The 22,331-nt window shown below is 44.4% G+C and overlaps 1 protein-coding gene and 1 long non-coding RNA gene across 3 annotated transcripts in view; both read right to left on the bottom strand.

Annotated features, from left to right (window-relative positions):
- Positions 1-5,402: 5,402 nt before the first annotated feature.
- On the bottom strand, positions 5,403-10,348 carry LOC121232502. The gene is made up of 2 exons (XR_005931062.1): positions 8,471-10,348; positions 5,403-7,794 (listed from the first exon to the last, which is right to left on the bottom strand). It is a non-coding gene; the product is annotated as an uncharacterized LOC121232502 (long non-coding RNA).
- A 5,057-nt stretch (positions 10,349-15,405) lies between these two features.
- LOC115333736 (gamma-aminobutyric acid type A receptor subunit theta) overlaps positions 15,406-22,331 on the bottom strand; it is a 75,191-nt gene continuing 68,265 nt past the window's right edge. Inside the window, exons 6-9 of one of the 2 annotated variants that reach the window (XM_029997090.2) lie at positions 21,775-21,912; positions 20,003-20,155; positions 17,009-17,265; positions 15,406-16,517 (exon numbers count right to left, since the gene is read on the bottom strand). In XM_029997090.2, the coding sequence (XP_029852950.1) occupies positions 16,140-16,517; positions 17,009-17,265; positions 20,003-20,155; positions 21,775-21,912 (926 nt within the window). In that variant the 3' untranslated portion in view covers positions 15,406-16,139. The remainder of the gene's footprint in view (positions 16,518-17,008; positions 17,266-20,002; positions 20,156-21,774; positions 21,913-22,331) is intronic. The other variant, XM_029997091.2, reaches the window with a different exon arrangement.

The following is a 22,331-nucleotide window of genomic DNA, read 5'->3' as shown; positions in this document are numbered from 1 at the left end:
TTTATCTTCTGATAATAGACTCCAGCAGTCACATTTATGAGAGCTTGTCTTCATGACAGAAACTTGCTTTTTGTTTTTAAATGCAAACACAGCCCTGGATGTATTCCCATGAATCGAAGAACATGTTGTTGTTTTTTTTAAGAAGGACTTAGAACTAGGCTCATGATTAATTCACCAAATTAAATTAAACCAGTTGGCAACTCTGATTTAAAGTTGGCTCATTTTCACCCATCTGACTTCAAAATGGCAGAATGGATTTTGCTCAAACTTTAGAAAAAAAAAAAAGACCTTGCCTTTGGGAAAAGGAACAGAGACTAGAAATAGAAATATGAAATAGTAATAGTATTTGTGTATCCTCCTTGGTCATCCAATGTTAAGCAGAAGAACCAGCTTGCCAGCGGCTCTGCCTGAAGGTGCATGGCAGGGGAGGGATGTCTTTGTCAGACGACGATGACGTCCAGGTGCAGAACCGAGCAGTGGTTCCTGCTCCAGCAGGAGTGCAACTGGCGGTGCTCAGCAGAGTGCTGACTTTTCAGCCCTGTCCTAAAAAGAAGCTCCATCTGTACCTACAGCACCTGCCTTTAAACTCAGTATTTTAACAAACTGGGCAGCAGCTCCTGTTGTGATCTTCACAGCTCCCTGAGGAGGGTGCGTCTCCGCATAGCAACTGAAAGATGAATCCAGTTGAAAATGTACTCATCATTCACCAATAAACCCACAGAGTGAAAGAATATACAGTGTGAGGATGTGGGTGGGTGAGGATGGATCTACCCTGTGGGATCGGGTACACGGTAGATGGGCCATCTCAAAACAGTACTGCTGTGAGCTCTGTATTATGCCACCAAAATGCTGGCTTTATCTACATGGGGAGAGCTCTTTCCCGAGGGCTTGTACAGCAGAGATTTTAGACATGGATCATGAAGAACACAGCCTCATATCTGCCCTATCTATCTACTTCTGCTGATACTACTTCGTATTTCAACGACTCATACATTCTAATTTGTCTTGCATGTTCACCCAACAACATCTCCTGAGGGAGTGGTGTGAGTGCTAAAGCTGAGCTCTTCTGTTGTCACATGAGTGCAAGTACGGGGGAAAGGGATGGGTTGATCTTTTTCCCGTATAGTGGATACAGGCTGAAGTCAGACCCTTCCTTGACACAGTGTAATGAGCTTTAGGGAGCTCTTCTAAATCCTGATCTAGGACCTGACCTGTAAATACACAACTGGCTACAGAGGTGAATTTTCAGTCCTAAAACTGAGGTCATAAAAACCACTGTCCATAACAGCTTATATAAGTCACATTTTTAACCAGGAACTCCTCTGAAGACTATTTTTCCAGCTACAGACCTTGCTATCATAATTTGTGCCTTCATTATTGCAAGGCCAGACTCCTGCATTGTGCCTAGTACGATGTCAAAACTTAAGTGAACCCATTAACCAAAGCTGGTGCAGACCCTGACATTATGCTTGTCAGCAACATCTGTTGCTGGCTTGTTTGACCCCAAGCATGCTTGCTTCCTGGTGGTTTATAGGAAGCAGGTTTTACAGTTTGGGTTTTTTGGCCGAGTAGCCAAATGTCTCAAACCTGCGTGTTTTGGAGGTAATAGGTCCTCAGTTTCATGGAGAAGGAGCCTTTACCCCTTCAGCAGACATGTCCTGGGACGCTGAGTTACTTTTGCTCGTGTTTGCAGCAGCCTGCCCAAACAGACCCTGCGGTCATGGAAAAGCCCTGTTTTCCTACATAGCCCTTTTGGTGTAAGAAATGGAGTGACAGAGGTGGCTGTTGGAAGAGAGTGTGGGCTATCTCCAGGCTCTTCGTGACTGAACAGCTCTGTTTGGGGGAAAAAGTCCATGAGCAGGATTCAAGGTTGAATCCTCTGGCTGATACTGCATTTCCCACGGGCTGGTGAGAACACATGGAACAGTTAATATTTAAACTGTTGACACAGTGCCCGATTTAGACAGCTGCTTCAGCATCACCCTCATTTGGAGGAGTGTATTGTCTGGGGGAAAGCTGCATGATCTAAACAGCAAGCACAAAGTGTCTAGGCTCCCTCAAACCATGTGTTTGAGTTGCAGCTGAGTCGGCTCGGCTCCTTCTACTCTCCAGGCAGAGAGTGACTTACAAGGGCTTTTCAGCACAGGGTCTATTAAATGAGACTTCAGAAGACAACTGGCTGGAAAATGTTTGTTGTTCTTTCTTTTTTTCCTTCAAAAATCTGCATTTTTTCAAAAACTGTAAAAAAAAGTGAAATCATGGTGGTTCAAATGAAATGCTTTTCAGCTGCCTTGAAATAAAATACTTTATTTCATTTAAGTTTTAGTATCCATTTTGCTCTCAATTTTTCTTTCTTCTGCCTCTGCCTGCCTGAAATTAGTTAATGAAAATTGTGTTGATACAGGTCAAAACATAATATATTCTTGGACACAGAATGCTCCCAAGATTTATCAGCAAAAAATGAAACCTTTTTAACACTGAAGATTTCACATGCATTAAAGATATTAGTTTGAAATTTTCAAAACAACTCTTTTTTTAGAATCTCTGTTCTTTCTCAAATTTAAGAGGCTACATATTCACTTTAATGCATGATAGTTGACAGAGCAATGCACTAGACTCTGCCTTGTTGCTACCTTCCAAACTTTTGGAGGTTAATCTGCAGTGGTATTTCCTGCAAATAGAGTTAGGAGGGAGTGTATTGATATTCTTGCATGCTGTTATACAAACTGATCTTGAGGTTTTCTTCTTTCCAACAGCAAGAGAATTTCCAGAATAAACCAAGCTAAACATGCTATTAATGTTTTTACAAACTTTGCATATCACTTTGGATATTACTATTATGCAACTTATATGCCGGAGTCGTTGAAAAGTCAGAGTAACTTGGATGCTTCAGTCACTTAAGGGCTTTTGAAAATGTGGAGCTCTATCATTATTTGAATATTCAATAAGTTTACTCGCACCATTAATGATAACAATGTCCCTGCTGTTATTAACAAAAAATCCTTTCAGTACCCCATAACAGAGGTGGGCAGGTATTGAATTTAACAGGGTGTTTGTTGCTGCCAACAGTGTAGACCTACCCTATCTGGGTTTCCAGGATGTTTGAGTATATACTGGTGCTGCTTACTAAGGATACGGATTAATATAGCAGAAGTGCTGAAATTCTAATCTAGACAAAATATTCTTCATAAAAGGACAGAGGTTATTTACACTGGGCAGGTGTGAACCCTGAAGATTGTCTATGGATGTGAAGCAATTATTAGCACCTTGTCCCAAACTACGACTAGAAGAAATCATTAAAGCTTCTTTTCTGTTGCAGTATGAGATCTTGCCATGAAAACTTGGGGACAATAGATTAAACAGAAGAGAACAGGAAGGTAAAGTGAGATTAACAGGGCTAAAACCTCACTTTAAATTAAATGACATGGCAAGATGAGGAGTTTTTCCAGCAGCTAAACATAAACACAGTTATCTGTCTAATAAAATGAAGGCAGGAGGAAAAAAAGCATCACAGAAACTCTCCAGAGTGGCAGATTAGCAGGAACTGTAACTCACCATCGCAGGTTGAAAAGATTTCTGTTGTGCTGCTCTCCTCTGCTCTAGTCTCCCATTATTTAAGCATAAACACGGCAGACACTATCCACTTGCCATTTCTCTTTTAAAGCTAACAAATAATTGGCTCTTACTGTTTCTATTGGGGGTCAAAGCCTCTTTAGCTTTCATCTATGATTTTGGTGAGGCTGAGACGCTCAAGAGTTTGGACATCCAAGACTGAGGACTGGATGCCTATCTCATGTGTTAGGTTTCAAAAAGCTTCAGCTTTAAGCAAATATGACGGCAGTGGGAAGGAAGTCTAAGAGGAGCAATGCTCCCAGGGCCTCCTCACCACTGTGGCTGTGCCAGGAAAGGGCAGACTCTCAGCTCAGCAGGGCTTTGGGGCTTTTAAAGACAAGAACTGTCCTAGTGGCTGGTGAGGAGAGCTAAAGGTTGAATTGTCATATTTGAGGAAAGCAAGGTAATGGTTTCATATTATATATAGACTTCAGTGAAAAAAAAATCCAAAGGCTAAAAAGAAACCTTCCTCCCCATCACGTGCCAAATATCATACAGTTGGTTTGCTGAATGGGTGGTGGCTTTGGTTGGTGTTGGAGAGGGGAACAAGGACTGGATTTCACGTGTTGAGTGCTGAATGCAGTTCCTAGCATGATTTTTTTCCTGACTTTTCATCCTAGCAGCCACACTGATCCCACTGGCAGTAGGTCCCAGCTGAGAAGAGATACAGATACCTGAGTGCCCAGCTGGAGCATATCAGGCAGTGTAAATTTTCCTGTTTCCTGCCCGAGTGTGGGGGAGACAGCATCTCTCTGCTTTAGGGATGCAAGAATGGTCCTGTCAGTGGCAAGGAGATTTCCAGCATCCCACGAGGGTCCCTGCACTAATCACTTTCCCTGTATTTTTAATTGTTAGATATATGCTTACAGCACAAAGTCACAGAGGTGTGGAGCAGACCAAGCTGTGAAGAACGCAGCCTGGATGGAGCATGGACACCCAGCGCAGCTGCGGTGAGGGATTTTAGGGTAGTAACATCACTTTGCACCACAGGGAAGTGGGGATTCAAAGCCAGCCCCCTCCTTTTACCTGCAGTCATAGCTGACCATGCTTCCCACCTCCCTAACAGCATCCCCCCATGTCCCCGTAGCCCCTCACTGAGTGACGCTGACACACTGCAGCACCCTGGCTGCTTAACGCACTCGCCTACTCTGCAATGGCTGTCCAGACAGCCTTACTTGCTCCTCCAAAAAACTTCTAGATGACCTCAAAAGGCCAAGCCTTTTAAACTTTTAAAAAGAAATCTGGGAGCTTAAGACTCAGCCTATTAACATGAAATAGCTCAATGCCTTACTTTAAGTGCATCCGTCATTTCTGGAAATGGTCCTGTCTAATCCACTTTTGCTTAGCATGGCAAAGTCTAGAAGTGCTTGAGTACTTTATTTGCTTGTGGAAATAGGACTCAAGAGCCTTTGAAAAGGTAATCTCTGAGCTTTGTTCCTCAAGGTTAGGATAAGTTACTCACCTTATGGTGGAACAGTAAGACTGGGGATTTATTCTAATTTTCCCCTCTGCTCTAGGCAGTGTCATAGAGCTTGTGTGTATCCCAGCTCTTGGTTCAACCAAGCAGAATGCTTAGACGTGCAGAAAACTTTGCTTGAGTCTTAGCAAAGTCCTTTGGACACACATTTCAAATGGCATCACTACAGTCATGTTTAAAGTTAAGGACAAGTTTGAGTACTCTGGATGGTAAAGTTGATTTGCTTTTCAGAGGCCAGTAATACAGATTTGGCCTAAAGACAGTGCCTTGAAAATGGAAACATGTAAGAACATTCAAACCAGCAGAGAAAAAGTTGACTGTTTCTCCTTAAAGGCTGTATTTTATAAGTGTTACTTTTGTTCTGGGTAGGAAAAAAAAAGCAAACCCAAAAGCCCAAGAAAGATTCCTAACCAATTAATAATTAACAGCGTTCAAGTACATTTATGTCCACATACAGCATTTGTTAAAAAAGAAATATTTTTGTGTTTCAACACCTTTTTTTCAAAAAAAAAAAAAAAGAAGAAATTCATGTACACATTACATTATTTTGGCACTGGTATGGACCATTTTTAAAAACATCTGTTGTTAGTATTTATAATGGTTTGTACAAAATTGTAAACTATTTTCAAGTTTGTTTGTTTTTACTTTTGTTCATCATCACCTTTCAAAAACTGTCACTGCAGGAACAAAAATACCCCAAACAAAACCGCAAAATAAAATCAAAGCAACTCTCCTTGCCCCCTCCCACCCTTCCCCCTGCCCTCCTGCCCACTCACCCTAAAAGAAGATGAAGGAGACAGTTTTTGAAAGCACCCGGCGGTAATTGGTGAGCACACCTTTCCTGGGAGCCCTCCTGCGGCATGGGGTGTGGGCTCCAGTGCCTCTCTGACTGACACAGGATGGCTCTGAGAGCAGAAAGTGCCACCCACCAATCACACCTTCTCACCTCTCGAGTAGACAAAGATGGCTCTTTAAGTCATTTTATTTTATTTCTTTGTTGTTTTTCCTTTTTTTTTCTTTTTCCCTCTTTTTATACAAAATTTTCTACATCTAAATCACTTTGCTAGAAACATTATTTTTCTTTCCTTTTTTTTTTTACATTAGTTAAAGCAGAATCTGCTTTTGTGAAAAAAGACAAGGATCAAGGTCTTATTTCATGCAGAAAATGCAAATTAAAGATCGTAAAAATGGGTGTTTTGTTCTGGTTTTTTTGTTATTGTTGTTTTTTGTTTCTTTTTTTTGTAACACTGTACAGGATGCAACGCAGCCACTCAGAGTATGTTAAGATGGTTCACAGCAGTCCCTTTGATAGTATACATTGACATTGACATTGATCTCCCTGTCCTGTTGTCGTTGTTGTTCAGTTAGTCGTTTGTCTGAATTTCAGGCCACTTAAGATGTCCCCAGTTAGAGAAGATGTTGCCGCTTCTTCATCTTTGAGAGGAAGATGGATGGGTGCAGTTTGAGAGGATGATACATTGGCATAAGTGTTCTAGAACTTCCTGGGAAGGATGTCCCAGCCTTAGAGGTCTAATCTTGTTTGCTTTCATACCTCTTGGCGTAACATCCCTGTAGTGAGCACATTGTGAGAGGGCATTTGTCCTTCAGAAACTCATTTCTCTTCTGAAAGGGGATATGATTTCACACAAAGACAATATTATGACATGTCAGGCAATGGAAAGAAAAAATACCACAGACTGGACAACGGTCCTGCCATCAGGGTCACATGTACTCGCCAACGGATGGGGTGTTTCTGGGTAACTGTTGAGGCTTTCCTTTATTCTCAGTTTTCCAATTTTCTTCTCTAGCACCTAGCTATTCATCTTTCCAGATCTTAGAAACTCTTCTCTGTGACAACTGCTGAGCCTTTCTAGGGGGTTGCTCACTAAGAATCTTCCCTTTTGGCCTGCCAAGCACATTGGCCCTGACCCAGTGAAGCTGTCAGATCCAAGCATGATTTTAAGCAGATGCACAGTCATCAGGTCTGCTCCTGTGCTCAGACTTGAGCAAGGGCTAGGGCTTTGCTGGACTGGGGTACTGTGTAGGTTTAATCCCACCACGTTTCTCTGCTTTGCCCATCCCCTTTTTGCTTCAGTGCAATTGGAATGGGAGAGAGAAAGGTTGGGGCAACCTCACCTCCCTTGCTAACCTCTTCCTTCATCAAAACCTAGCCTTGGCAGGGGCTGAAACCCAAGAATTTCTGCCCAGTCTCTGCCTGTGAGAGGCTCTGGGACACATGTCCTTTCTGCCTCCAAATTCATGGGGTGCGAGGCTGGCAAGATCTTTAACAACAGCCTGGAAGCTGCACTAGCAAAAGATATATTCCTGTCCAAAACACCCCTGATGGGTCCCCAGATGTCCCTGAGGCAGGTAGCACAGAGGTCCCCAGAACTTCAGGTCCTGTGGGTCACTGTCTCTGGAGAAACAAGGTTAAGCATCACCAGCTATGCCAGTGCTAGCTCTCTCAGAAGGTGCACCTCCTCTTTGGCCTCCCACCTGACATGTCATGATATTGCACAACAGCCACTGTTGCAGTGAGGAGTTACCTGCTCGCCTCCTGCACTCACCACTGAGACCCTCTGGTCTCACTGGGAAAGGCCATTGCCTTGGCAGGGCTTGGTGCTGCAGCAGCACAGGATCCATGGCCCTGGGCACAGCCAGGGGACGGTGATGAGAAAGAAGAGGCGAACCAAATGCACCATCCCCTACAGGTAAAAACAAAGAGGACCTGATCAAGGACTGAGTGGGGTCAAGCGAGTCTGTCCCAGTATGGGGCAGAGCATCTGTCAGCGAAGAGGCAATGCCAGTTCCTCTGCAGAGAAGAGTTGAGATCAGCCACAGAGAGAAATGTCTCTGCTAACCTGAGACAGGGTGTTCCTGATGTTGAAAAATAGGCCATTGCCCCTTGTTTGAGTCCACAAGAGGCACTGGCATCACAACAAAGGCAATCACATTTTCTTTCCTTGCTGGCCTGGCTTCTCCCAGCCTGTTGGTCCCCAAGCCCTCCCCACTGGGCTCAGCAGCACCAGGGCTATCTGTGCAGCTGGGCAGCGTGAGCCACATGACGGCATACCCAGCGGAGCATACTGTGGTCAAAGACATGTCCAGAGGGGTGGGAAAGTCAGGGAAAAGAACTTTGATGCTCCTGCCTGGGCACTCTGTCCACTACATGCCCAGCAAGGTCCCCAAATAAGACCTGGACCCAGTATCTAACTGAGTATGGCAATTAACCCTGGAGCTGCCCCATGTCATTCAGCTGGCATAGCACTGAGAGCTGGGAGGAATAAGCCTTTACAGAAGGCAAACCAATACTGATCTATTGTTTAAAATAGATACTGGAAGAGATATTATCACCCTCTTCAAAAAAATAATGTTACTCACCATTGTGCTATCTCATCCTTTCTGGGGGAAATGTCTGCCAGTATAAATGCCAAGCTCAGCCTGTGCAAATGATAATATGTGCATCCCTGTATCATAAGTGGGTCTACCACCTCTCATCTCCCCACTTTGCCATACACATATTCAATACTACTCTGTAAGTGCTTTATGCCTGTGGCACTGGCAAGTTCTGGCTGTCTTACATGGGAGCAGGCCGCCCACAGCATGGAGCTGAGAACAGAAGGTTTGGGATGGTTTGGGTCCATTGTCTCTAGGGAGGGTGATGACAGCATAAGCTTCTGGGAGCAAGAGACCGCATTTTGTTCCAGGGTTTTCTAGTCTAGAGCGCAATGGGGTTCAGGAGCTCATGCTCACAAAACTCCTTGTTTTGTCTCTGCAAAACACCCGTCCTTGCTTACCCACCATCTGCTCATCAGCAGAAATGGCTAAGTCAGGGCCTGTGTGGCTGCACCATACTGATGCACTCTAGTTGGAGTGGCAGCTGCAGTGGAGAGAAGCCTTACTGCTGAAGAATGGCCTTTCCTAAGAGGATTGAGACTTCCTTCTGGTCTGCCTTCCACATAAAGTTTTTTTCTTTTAGCGTTGCTGTAGTAACACAACATTCATTAGCCCAGCTGTAGAAAGAAGCCACACTTCTGCCCCATGAAGGCAACACTGTCCTCTGATTTTCCACAGCACTAAACGTAAGATAGACAACATAAGACAGGCAATTTCTCATATTTCTTTTTACCCTTGACGCTCCTCCCAGTCCAGACAAAGATGGATTGTAACATAGAGGGTTACCCATATGTCTCAGACCCACTATCATCATCATCCTTGGCATTCCCCATTACTCATTTCTGCTAACTGGAAGTTGCATGGAAACCAGGTGTCCCTTAGTCCAAATTCAATCAGTGCCCTACACTTGAGCCCACTCATTTGTACTTCTGACGAAGAATTTGTCTCTGCAAGGCCAATAGCCACTAAAAAAGATAACTAAGCTTAACACAAGGTCCCGGCTTTGCACTCTCTTCCAAACCCATCCTTCACAAACAGCCAGGAACCCACAGGCAAGGTTCTGTTGAATTGCAAAGCGTCTTAAGATAAATCTTTTCACATGGAGGGCTTTCTTTGTACCTCTTCTGAGCAGCTGGGCATTTCCTAGCACTTGTCACCCTAGGCTAAATCACAGGGTGGAAAGCAGCAGCAGCAACAAAAGATTCTCAAAGAAAGTTCAGGCTCATACTGCCTTTACTCCAGCTGCATTACTTCATTTATGCAAGTGATACCTGATATCATCTTCACCGCCTTCACTACATCCCAAAATACAATAAGGCATAGTGCAGGTTGGCTCTCCAGGAAGAGACCATGTGCGCAAGAGATTAGCATCTAATACACAGCCTCCTCCCATTGGCCTCAGGGATGGTGGGATCAAACACTGAAAAGTTACTTACATACCATCACTTCCACCTCTACTCCCCACCTCTTCTTTATGGCCCTTGGAGGTGGATCAGGGAGCCAGCCCTGAGGTCACCACCCCGGCAGGCTGTGCCTCTGAGCAGGCACAGGCACAGGCACAGGTTTGCCCTCCAACCCCGGTGGGAAAAGTCTGGGGAAATGCGTTTATAATATCAGCCTGGAGGACAGTGCTTCTTTATTACACTTGTCACCTTTCAGCTGTTCTTTACTTCTGAATGTACAGAACCATTTTTATTTGGTTTACATCAAGACATTAGAAATCAAACATCTTTTTTTTTCTTTCAAAAAAAAGAACAAAACCAAACAAAAACCAAATGAAAATAAAACCCAAGCCCCAATACTATATACATCTTCTCCTCCCCAGTCTCTGCTCCCCTCCCTCCCTCCCACCCTTCCTCCCTCCCTCCCAGCATCTGTGTTAGGTCCTGCTTCCAACACAGGTTTCACATCTCTCACCCGGCCCATGCCCCCGACCCAATTTCCATGTCTACTGTAAAGACATCCCACCCTGCTTGGTAAGCCCAATCTCATCTCCAAGAAAGCATTTGGTAACCCACATGGCATTTCTTGCCCAGTTGGCTCTGATCTCTGACACCAGGGTAGAGCTCAGCCGTTGCCTCAGCTTGGCAAGGTGGTTGCTCCCCTGTGCATCCCAGCCCAGCTCCTGCAACATTGTCCAGATGCAAATGATTGTCCCTGCTTAAAGGGACTGAGCTCATACTGATGGCAGTGCACCGTGAGTCTCCCTCTATTTCCCCCGTTCCTGACCTCACCACCTCCCAGAGACTGGTCTCTGCCCACTGGGGACTGCTGCCATGGCTGGGTTTCCTTGAGTGCTGCCTGCAGCTGCACCCAGCCTGTCTGACTCAGTGGAGGTCCCTGGTTTTCAGTGCTCTAGTCCTTTCAAACCCGTTGTATTGCACATATATTTTCACTACCTCTCTCCTATTTGCTTTGCTTCTGAAGTTACAGTTCTCTTCCACCAACAACCTCTTCCTCATCCCATCCTCCCCATTAGAATTTCAGTAACCACCTTCCCTAAAGCCACTGTCCTTTGGTCTGCAGCTCCAGAGGTTTCTCTTCTGCCTGGTAACAGCTCAGAGATTTAAAACCCCTTCCTCGTCCCAACCCCCCAAAAGAAAACAAAACCAACTCCCTCCCCCACCCCTTATCTCCTCCTGCCAGAGCCTCTGGAGCAGATCTGGTCAAACAGACTGGCCCGATCAGTTCCCTGCATGGCTCTGTTTCTGGGAAGTGGATGTGCTGTCCATTGGACAGAGGAAGTGCCAAGCCTTGGCAGGTTCCCTACTTATTTGCAAGACATAAGCTGCTGGCGGGGTGTCAGATGTGCATGCAAGAAAGCTGGATGCCAGTTAAGACCTACAGTCCTGTTGTTTGTTTCATGCACTGTGAACTTATCCTATATACACTATGGGCTGGTTTATGCTTGAAGACATGAATATAAAGGTATACATTTTCCTTTTACGGTAGTAACCAAAGCTTTACTTTCACCCATGGAATAGCAGGGGTTTGCTACCAGGGCTCTTATTTTTCTGTTTTGCTCTTTCTCTCATTCTCTTTTCAGTTCTTAATACTCAAGGTGAAGGGGGGGTAGGAGGGGGACAGGTAGGATTACAGTCCCAAGGTCCTAGTTCCTAAAGGTCCCTGAGTGACAGCACTATACAGTGTCAGAAAATGAAGCGATAGAGTTGTGTTGGCCATGTATATCCTGAGAGAGATTTCATTTCTATTTCTCCTCTTCCTTTTCCTCCTCCACATGCTTGCCTTAGGCTGTTATGCATGGCAAAGGTGCAAAACACTGTCCCCCAGCCCAGCTCCCTCAGGCAGCCTGGAAGGTCCCTCACACTCCGGTTACAGTCTCTGCTAAAAAACGACAACGCAGCAAGCAGCAATCCTGCCCCAAGCTGCAAACAAACCAAGTCCCAATCAGAATTGCCTCCTGCACCACTGCAGCAAAAGTCAGAAGCAGCTCCACTTTGGAACAGCACTCACACTTTCCTCCCTCTTTCCCCACTTCTCTCCCCTCACAAAGAAAAGGTGGACAGCAGCAGGCACACAAGCTGCAGCGTGGAAATCCCCACCACCTTTCCGGTAACACAAGCTTTGTACCCACTGCATGAGAGATTCATGCCTTTCCTTTCCTCATGCTTGTGATGGCTTGAAACCTCTGAGCCTTGAGTATGATTAAAATGCCATTTTTTCTCCACTATCTCCTTTCTGGATCACTAGACCTCAAAATGAGACATGGGTTTGTTGCCTTTCTTAGGGGTGGACACAGGCAACTATGGAGGGGGAAAATGGAGGTGCCACCTGAGTTCTGGAGGAGGGCATTTCTAAAGGCCTTCAGCATTCTTCCCTCACCTCTGTACGGGAACACATTTTCTATTACTCATTCGACTCACAGGACGCTCAGTTGTTCTCCAGCATTCTGCCCCGTCACCAGAAATTGTAAGGCAGTTCCTGAACTGTGAAAAGTCCTGACTGCACACTCTTTGGCAAGGATTGTTGTGTAGGACCAAATAGTCCAGATGTCTGAATATACTAAGACTGACTCTATGAAGTAAAACTGACCTGGTAATACTAGGTCAGAAACATTCAAAGAGAGAAACTAGGATGAATCCTGATAAGAAAGAGAACCCAGCCAACAGAGAACTGAGGCAATAGCAAAGGAGTCTGGCTCCCAGTCCCAGCTCAGCTGAGCAGTGCTTTTTCCCTGGAAAGCTTTTGGATTGTTGCTATGAAATTCTGGGCTCAGTCTCTGATTGAAGCCTCAAATATTAAACACAGCCCCCATGTGCTTGATCTCCAGCTGCTGGAGGCCCTGGGCTGTACTTGCAGGGTGCTGGATGGGGTCAGTCAGGACCCCACTTCTTGTGGGGCTCAGCGCCCAAGCAGCAAAGAGCATCATCTGTGCGCTGCTGCCCCTGCCAGTCTTTGGGACCAGCTGAGAGAGCTCTCAGGTGCCTAACTCCTACTACACATTTGTCAGGCTTTTATTACAACTAGCAAATTACTGGAGTTCCTGAGTCATCTCCCTCAGCTTCATAATTTCTTACCACATGGCCATTTGTTCTCCCTCCAATCTTAATAGGCTTCTTATAACTGTCTCTTTTTTCCCCTTCTATCGTTCTGGCCACCATTTACATTGCAATCACATATATAAAGGGTGAGTGTTTAGATATTTTATTTAATCATCAATCAGCTGGTTGGACTCCCCTTAAAAACTGAACCTGCTGATAGGCAGCCTCCATCTGGGAACTGCAGTCATCTGACATGCATTTATCCACCTACATTATACTGCTGATGTTATAAAACACAACTTTATGACTTCCATTAAAACATTTAAAAGCCATTTCCAAATAGAATGCCACTAGAAAGTGTAACTTTCTCTATCGGCCAAGCTTAAACTTTCTGTGTATCAGGTAGACAAAACTACCCGATCCAGCCCTAGCCCTATTTATCCAGCTCCATTCACTCTTCAGACTCTTATTACTACACATACATATTTAGACCATAAACTGCAACAATATTGGGAAAACCCATTTTCAACAGCATGGCTTTTGAATGTGGAAACCAGCAAGAGTCTGTTCTGCAGGGCAGCTGGGAATCTAGGTCTGATTTAACAATTGTGCTAAAACCTTGGTGAGTCCAGGTAGGCCTGGACCAAATGTGTGCCTGCATGAACATGAGAGAGGGAGGCAGAGATTGGGGGCCATTGAGAATTATGGATGTTCTACCTTTATGCTTAGGATTCTGTTAGCAGAAAATGCGTAAGACACATTACTGATAAAAAAATAACAACACTTATTACTCTTATGAGCCTTGATCCTGCTTCATCCAAGTCAAGGCAAAACTTTCCATGACTTCAGTGCTACTAGGTCAGGCCTATAGTGATTTACATTTTCATAGCACTGTACAGACATAAATTAGTAAATGAAAAGATGTGCATTAGATGCATCTGTCATTTGAAAAACAGAAGTTTCCCTGGTCTCAGAGGGTCACTCTGCTCTCCCAAGCAAATGGAATCAAGGCAAAAGGAAGAGAATGCTAGCAGGAAAATAAAGGGATGGTTGGATTCAAGGCAGTGTGTGTGTGTCTGTGTGTCTGGCATGTAAAAACCTCCATCAGGTAAGAACAAGGTTCTCATCCTTACTCCAGGAATGGCAGAATGACCCTAGGGTTAAAGTTTTGCACTTGTGAATTTATTATTTTCATGGCTTTTATTAATATTATAAGGGAGATTATCTATCATCAGTGATTACCAAAGTGGCCAATAATTCAGTGATTTTCCTGAAAGTCACTGGCTCCTTTGGAAAAAGTTGACCTTGCTTTCCAAGGCCAAGTTACCCTTCTGTACCTGTATAATGAGTGCCTGTGGATGGAAGCTGCTACAGACTTAGGGGCTTCCACAAGCACTGACAAACTCAGCATTTTCATTGCAACTCTCACCCTGCCCAGTCTTTGAAGACCATCGTCTTCCATGCTCCATGGAACTCTACTGCATCCTTAGTTACATATTGTGCAAGAAGAGATGCAGGGTGCTCTTCTCTACACTCTGCATGTATTAACAGACATAAAGCAAGGCCTGATAGAACCAGTACAGATCAGAGGGTAGCAGCAGCCCACCAGTTGCTTCTGAACTTCTTAGGAAAGGGGATAGTAATCATTGCCAGATTTTTTCATCCTGAAGCACAACAAACTTAATGACATCCACCCTTTTCTGCACCTTGCCATAGGCTATGGTCACTCAGTGGGCTGGAGTGTGAAGTCCCTTGCCTGGCACAAGGAACACACAGGTAAAGGCGGGGAAGGATTGAGTTTTCAGAGTCCTGCAACTGCTTTTCTCCCTAAACTCAGTAAGAAAGATGCAGGGTGGAAATGATTAGGAACAACCCCTCTTTTCAGGACTGAATCAGCTTAGTCTACTAGAGATCAGATGCCAGTGTTGAACAGCAGCTCTGTCCCATTGCTGATCCCCAAAGCCCTCTCTTTGCTCAGCAAGTATATGTTTGCACAATCTACCTCCCCAGCTCTCTCTAATACAAGCTGGGACTCCAAACTCCAACCTTGCGAAGTTGCAATGAGCAAACAAACCCCTGCTATTGCCCCCAAAACACTGCCAGTTAAATGTCATCTGTGTTCTCTTTCTACAAAAGACATTAGAAAACCCCCCTCCCCAGCTCCCCTCCCCAGAAAACATGCTTGCACACACACATCCATATCTACATACATGCGCACATACACACACACAGCTGCGCCGCGCACACACACACGCAGACACACACATTCATACAGGAAAAACAGCTTGCAAACTCCTGAAGGTGGAAAAAGGCAACTTGCAAATGTGCCTTTGTTTTTGATAAGCTCCCTCCTCCCCCCCTCCCATAACCCCACATTGCCCCTTCCCTCCCAAATAATTGCCTTGTCCTCCCCCCTTCCCAGCTCTTCCAAAATAAATATTCTTTTTATTTGTTGGTTTAAAAGATTCTTTTAGGCTTGTAAGCAAGAGAGAGGGAGAGAGAAAAAGAAAAGAGAAATCTCACAGCATGAGAATGAAACCCCACCATCTCATGAATCCATGAAAGAATAAACATGAAGGTGTTAAGAGCAGTGACAGAAGAAAGATTAAAAAAATATAATACTGAGAAGAGAAAGGTGAAATTCAGTAGTGAAATGGAAGTGAGAATAGCGCATTAGTGAGCACAGCCAAAGATAACCTATCACCCCCACCAGTTTTTGACTCAATTTCTTTAAATCTCCCTCCCCCCCTTTTTTTAAACTTTTCTTGGTTTTTTGGTTTTTTTGTGTGTGTTTTTTTTTCTTTTTTCTGTCATTTTTTCTTTTTTTTTCTTTCTTTTTTTGTTTTTGGTGTTTTTTGGTTTTTTTTTTTACAATGGTTTAAGTCCTTCAACAGGAAACCAAAATCAAGACAAACACATCCCTCCCTGAAACGAAACCCCCTCCCATATACCCTTCTCTCCCTTACCCCCCCCCACACTCCATGGTTCTACATGTGCTGAAAAGAGAAGAATAAGCTTAGAATAAATCTAATGAATCAAAGGAATAAATGACGATGATAGTAAAGAGTAAAACCCAAACCCAAAAGACCACAACACTCCTGTGTTGTCATTGTCTGAGTGTCTGTCCCTATCTCTCTCGGAGGCTGCAGGCATCAATTTACATAGTACAACCAGTAAACAAGGTTGAAGAATCCAAAGGTGATTGGAAAAATGATTCGTGACCACTTGTCAATGGTGCTGACGTCTGTCAGGTCTGGGATTTTGAGCTTCAGCTTAGATGACCGCCGGCGGAGACGGCAGTTGGCACGGTTGCGGGCTGCAGCATGGTGGGTCAGTGGGACGTGGCGGTCCAGGGTTGGGTGGTGACCAAATCCATCCCGAGAGGCCAGCTGCTTGCGGAACTGAATTCCTGAGCCTTCAAAGGACATGACAGAGTTTCGAGAGTCTCCAACGCTGCTCATCATGTCCGTGGCCAGCAGCTCGTTGTTCATCTCCAGAGTGCTGAGGAGGATGTTACCATAAGGGTCAACCTAGAACAGGGAAGACAGAGAGAAAGGTAGCAGGGATGTCCTGTGCACAATGCACAGAGGGCCACACCATCAGGGGTGATTTTGAACTGTTTTCTGTGTAACAATACCACTGATTGGGTCATTTGTGAGCTCTGAACCTGGAGATCTGCATTTGAAAATGTTGTCCACTGATGCTGGAGTTGAAGGACTAGCCACATGTGCTTGCAGCAAACTTTTGAGCGTGTTAGTGTGATTCTGCCAACACAGTAGGACCAAAAGCCACAGGGGTACTTTTGGGTACACCTGCCCTGTGCAAGAGGATGGTCCTGATAAGACTGGCTTGAGGATGATGACAAAATGATCAGGGAGAAAAGACTCCCAGTAATCACCAGACAGGGGAACAGGAGTTCATCTATCGTGATGAGAAGAGAGGCTGCTCCATAGCTCACCCAGGACTGAATGAACAGTGGAGAGTCTGAATTCTCCTGCCACAATGAAAGAAGGGGACAAACCTGCTCTCTCACCCTCTTCTCCTCGTAACGGTGGCGTTCATTGTTGGCCTTGCTGATCCGTTCACTCTGTTTCTTTTGCTGCCGGGGGCCTCGCCCGAAGAATATGTAGTTGACAAAAGCATACTCCAGGAGCGCCAGGAACACGAAGACAAAGCAGCCCATGAGGTAAACATCAATAGCCTTGACGTAAGGGATCTTGGGGAGAGTCTCCCGCAGATGGGTGTTGATGGTAGTCATTGTAAGTACCGTGGTGACCCCTGTAAGGAGAGGGTAGGTGCTCTGTTACCAAGGTGGGTTGGTTTCCTGAAATGCCACTCAGCTTCCCCATCCCTCCTCCCAGCTGGACAACCTCAGGAGGAATGGGAGCAGTGCAACTGGGAAGAAAATTGTCATTATTCTAAGCCCAGCTGCCCAGTATCAATTGCTGCAGAAAATAAACCAGCTGCCAACAGTGGGAGAAAATGTCAAAGCTGAGTATCATCAGGACGATGGGGATCAACATCCTCTGGGCCTTGGTTCTTTAAGTCCTCCCTGATCCTCCTTCTTTCCTTCAGTATGGTAGGAAACATTCAGTTTTGCTCTCAGTCTCTCAACCTCTTCTCCCTCTTTTCCACTTCATGAACTCATCAGGCTTCCCTGCGCATTACTGAATGCCTCAGTATCCTTGACATGAATCTATAATCTGCTGTGTCTTTCCAATGCCATGAATAGGAGAAAAGTGAAGATATTCCCTCTTCATGTGCTCTCTTTTTTTGCCTGCCTCATAGGCTTCTGTCTACATCCCTGACCCCATCAATTCCCACCTTCCTCTCACCAGTTTTACTACTCACCACTTCAATTATCATCTGTACACACTCCTCCCATGGTCCTCACGCTCTCCATTTTAGGCCTACTCATATTTCCTGCATCTTAAATAAACACTTCTTGGTCTCATTGAACACTTTCTTCCCCATCTACTCAGTCTCCAAGAGCCTGGTGTGCCATGATTACTCTCACAGCTTCAGTCCTCTTCTTAGGTTTCTTCTCAGCCTCTTCCCTTCTCTGGACTGTCTCTTTGACAGTCTTCTGCCAGCTTCAAAAAGATGGCAATGAGCATTCATGCTTCTTTTGGGGGCAGTAACTTTTCTTCTTCAACCTAGTCTTCTTTTCCCGCTTCACTAACTCAGCTGTCCTGCTTTTCTTGCTACTTTGCTGATCTCCTTTTCTTCTAGTGTCCCTCCTCCTCATCTCTCTGTTGGCAGCTCTCTTAGTCTCCATGACCTTAATTTGCTCTTCTGGTTTTAGCCCTACCTCTACAGTGATGGCTCTCAAACCTTTCTGTGCATCCTGGACTTCTGCTTGTCCTGTTTCCCCTTCACCCTCATCATGTCTTTAGTGTCATTCCTGATAAAAGATTTAAAGAACTAATAAGTGCACAGAAGAGTAAACAGAAGGGAGATATATTTATATACATACAATATATTATATTGTCTATATTTAGATAGTAGTCTAAATATGCAGAAATCTGGGGCAAAGAAAGGGGGAATGGAATGTTCTCCATGTCTCCATTAAGAGCTGGACAAATTGCAATGGAGACTTAGGACAGAGGCAAAGAAGAGCTTTTTGACTGTCCAAGCAGGTAAATCTGGAGATTAAGTGTCCAGAGGAGGCTGTGGAATCTCCTTCTTTGGAGCTTTTTAAGGACAAGTTAGATAGAGAGCTGTCAGGAATAGTTTAGGGAGAGCTGTTCCAGTTCTGATCTACAATGTTTTTCTTCTGTCTTCTCCTTTGAATCCAGATGTCAGCAGAAATTCAACAGCTGTGCATCTCATGTCCACCCTTCTGCTTGCACTTTCACTGTGCCAGCAACGTCTGCTGTGGTCTCTTTTTCTTCTGTCACTGATTATACTCTTGTCAATGCAACTTACCTTTTTAATTTACCATGTTCTTCTTGTTCCCTCCCTGTCTCCCTGCTCCAGCCTCTCCAAGCAAGCACAGCCAAATAATCTGTTTTATATCTTTGTACAAACCATCCCTCCTCTAAGTCTTCTCAAACTCTGTCTTCTCCTAGAGCTAATTTAAGCCCCCAACCTTTTCTGTAAGACCCAGCCTCTACCTGTGCTCCATTGCCTCTCTGAACCTTTTCCCACTCACAGATTAAATCCTTCTCCCTCCTTGGCTCTCCTATTTCCTCTGAACTTTCCATCATGTTACACAGCCCCATTCTCATATGCCAGCCATCCCCCCTTTCTCCTGTTCCTTCTTCAAAATCCTCATCTGCAATCCACCCCCACTTCCCTTCTGTTGCTTAAAAGACCTCATTTTTTTCCTCTTATAGGAAAACATTCCTATTTAGGGGAGCATGTGCTTAAGGAGAACTTGGACTTTAACTACTGTCCCACATTTGCCTTGGTTATGAAGGTCTTCAGCTACAAAAAGTGTCTCTATGGGGCCTAAACTATCACGAAGATGTGTAATGCCACTTCCTTTATTTTTTTCATCTTTTAGCCATTCACTCACCATTTTTACTACTCTTTGGTCATCCACCCTCAGCATTTATCATCCAGCTAACCAGTCCTGGCACACCTGTTGACCAAGAGGTGCCGAGGTTTCTCTTCTTAAGAAAACAAGTACAAACCAGAGTGAAGGAACTGGTGGGCTCATGGCATGTCAGTCTCACATGTCTGAGAAGCTGTGACCATTTATGCTTTTGTTACAGAGTTTAAACTTGCACCTACAGAAATTTATGGTAGAACTTCTACTGATTCAAATAATACAGACTCAAGCTTGGGAAGTACTGATACTTCTGAACAAAAAAAGTAACTCTTCTGGCTGAAAAGTTGAAGTTTGTTCTCAAAAAAAGTGTCCTTCATTTGGGACTACAAGTCTGACAGACCTATGTGGCTTGCTTAGCTGCTGCCTCACAAAGAAAGATGTATTTTCTTTCTTACAGCTGTCCTAGCTGATCTCCCTCAAAAAACCACCTTCTTTAACATATAATGAAAAGGTACATACCCAGTGCCACTCGTGCAGCAGAAGCATCATAATTGATCCAGAAGGAGACCCAGGACAGGATGGTGATGAGAATAGATGGCATGTAAGTCTGCAGGATGAAGTAACCAATGTTCCTCTTAATCCGGAAACTCAAGGATAAGCGCAGATATGAACCTGTCAATGAGATATTAAAGGGATATGTTGTTTGAGAGGAGGGCAAGCCTGTGTTTATGATAAGAGCTTAGGTTAGAAATTGAAATTTTATTTGTAAAATGTTCTCAAGAGGCAGGGATAATGAGAAATCTCTCTTTTTTCTTCATTTCATTTTGCAGACTCATCAGTTTTTGGAAGAGGCCTCTTCAGCATCTGCTCAGTTGGCTCAGAATATTAAGAAGAAAGGAAATTCTACATAAGTTACATTATGATATCAGACATCATGGGAGAATGTCTGTTCAGTGCTGAAATTGCTATTATGGTACATGCCAATTTGATACAGGCTTACACAGGAGACTTTAACCCTATATCTGGATGCAATAAGATGATTTTCCAATGTTTCATGTGCTAGCTTTTCCTCCAAACAGCAATGAAGATCTGAATCGTATTTTTCCCATGCTGTTCTAAAAATGGGTTATGGTCAGACTGGGCAAATTCATATGCAAATAGAGTACTGTTAGTTAATCTGTAGGTCTTTTTTTTTTCCCAAGTTCTTGCAACTTCCTCCTAATGTTTTAGCAAACCTAATGGGGATAGTGATGACAATAAGTACTTTTACAGTCCTTCCACTGGAGCAGGGTCATTTTGACAGGGACAAAGCCAGGCCTCTCTCATTGCTGTGAAACAAAGTCCAAGTCATTCCTCCTTCCCACCTCCGTTCCTTAGGCAATACAGCAGCCTGAAACATGGGTGTAATCATGGGTTGGCAGCTAAAGTAACAAGAGAACAACAGCCTTTAATGATCAAGGAGGTAGACTGGGAAAAAGGAGGTTATGTTCTCTTACCATTATGTGCCATTTGTGTAGCTTGAACACAGTATTTCACCAGTCTTTTTTTGAAGGTCTTACCTATTTAGACTGCAAACTTCTTTTGGAGGAACACTGCCTCTTGTTGTGGGTCTCTAGATTACCATTGCAATGGGACCCGGCTCCCAGCGTGCCCCCAAGGCACTATTGTAGCAACATCACCATCTGCCACCACGGCTGATAGACTTAGGCTGTGGCATTTCAAAAATTGTCCTATTTAACAGGTGTGTGGCATGCTGTTTTCACAGTGAACTCCATGCCAGATCAAAGTGAAGACAGCAACCAAATCCAAACCCCTCCAACTTTCCAACTGGCAGTAGCTGAATAGTCTAAGGTATTCTCTCCAGATCTTTTTGTTGCCATGTACAGATGGGTTTGCATCATTTCATAGACCACTTGCTTTTCAACTGATATATTCTTCTACTCACTATTGCACCTACATTAGCTTCGAGAGCTAGTTGCAAACCACATAAAAATAAGGTAAAGGCTGAGAACCTTCTAAAGAGGTACTGTTTTGAGCTCAATTAGTGTTTTGACTAAGAAATGGAAACAACTGCAGCAAAAAAATGATCCCATAAGTCTCTGAAGAGAAGCAGCCAAAAAAAAAAGGAAACTTGGTGGGCAAGGATGCCTCTTTTCCAATGGAACAGGACCCTAAGTTGAAGCCTACATCCTAAATTAGTGCCTCAGCATCTGAATCAGAGGAACAACCACATTGATGTTGATCAGCAGAAGGTTTGCACATTCCATCACATCCCTTCATCAGAGACTCACCGGTGGTGAAGACCACTTCCCTGCTGACCAGCCTCTGCTCGATAATGGTGAACTGAGGCAATTCTAGCACCTCCATCCCTGTGACAGCAGAATCATTTCCTTGCCAGAAGAAGACAATGTCATCAACCGTGTAACCATCTGCAGAGATGAAGAAGCAGAGAGAGAGAACTGAGCTGACAAGCTGGAGCAGATGACACCCCCATTTTCTCTAAGATGATCTGGAAAAGGATCCAAAGGAGAGCCCACACCATCAGATAGCAAGCATAGCCCCTCCCTGCTGACGTACTTTTCTTCTTCAGCTGAGCTTGGCAGTACAGTCCCCAGGAAAACAGGAAAAAATTGGTCAGAACTCCCACTTCTGGCTAGAATTCAGGAGAAAAAAGTGAGAAGTGGCCCATCGAGCTTTGACTTGTGCTACATAATCTCCATGGCTGACATGAAAAGGACTTGTGCATCAGAAGCCTCTGTCAAATGCACCAAACATGGCATTTTGTTTTTTAAAAAACTGCCTCCTTCTACCAGAAGGGGGAGACCACACAATAGATTCAGGTGGGGAC

This window comes from Aquila chrysaetos, chromosome 21, assembly GCF_900496995.4.
Source record: "Aquila chrysaetos chrysaetos chromosome 21, bAquChr1.4, whole genome shotgun sequence".
NCBI lineage: Eukaryota > Metazoa > Chordata > Aves > Accipitriformes > Accipitridae > Aquila > Aquila chrysaetos.
The sequence above is the reverse complement of the archived record's forward strand: the minus strand, read 5'-3'. Positions and strand labels throughout refer to the sequence as shown.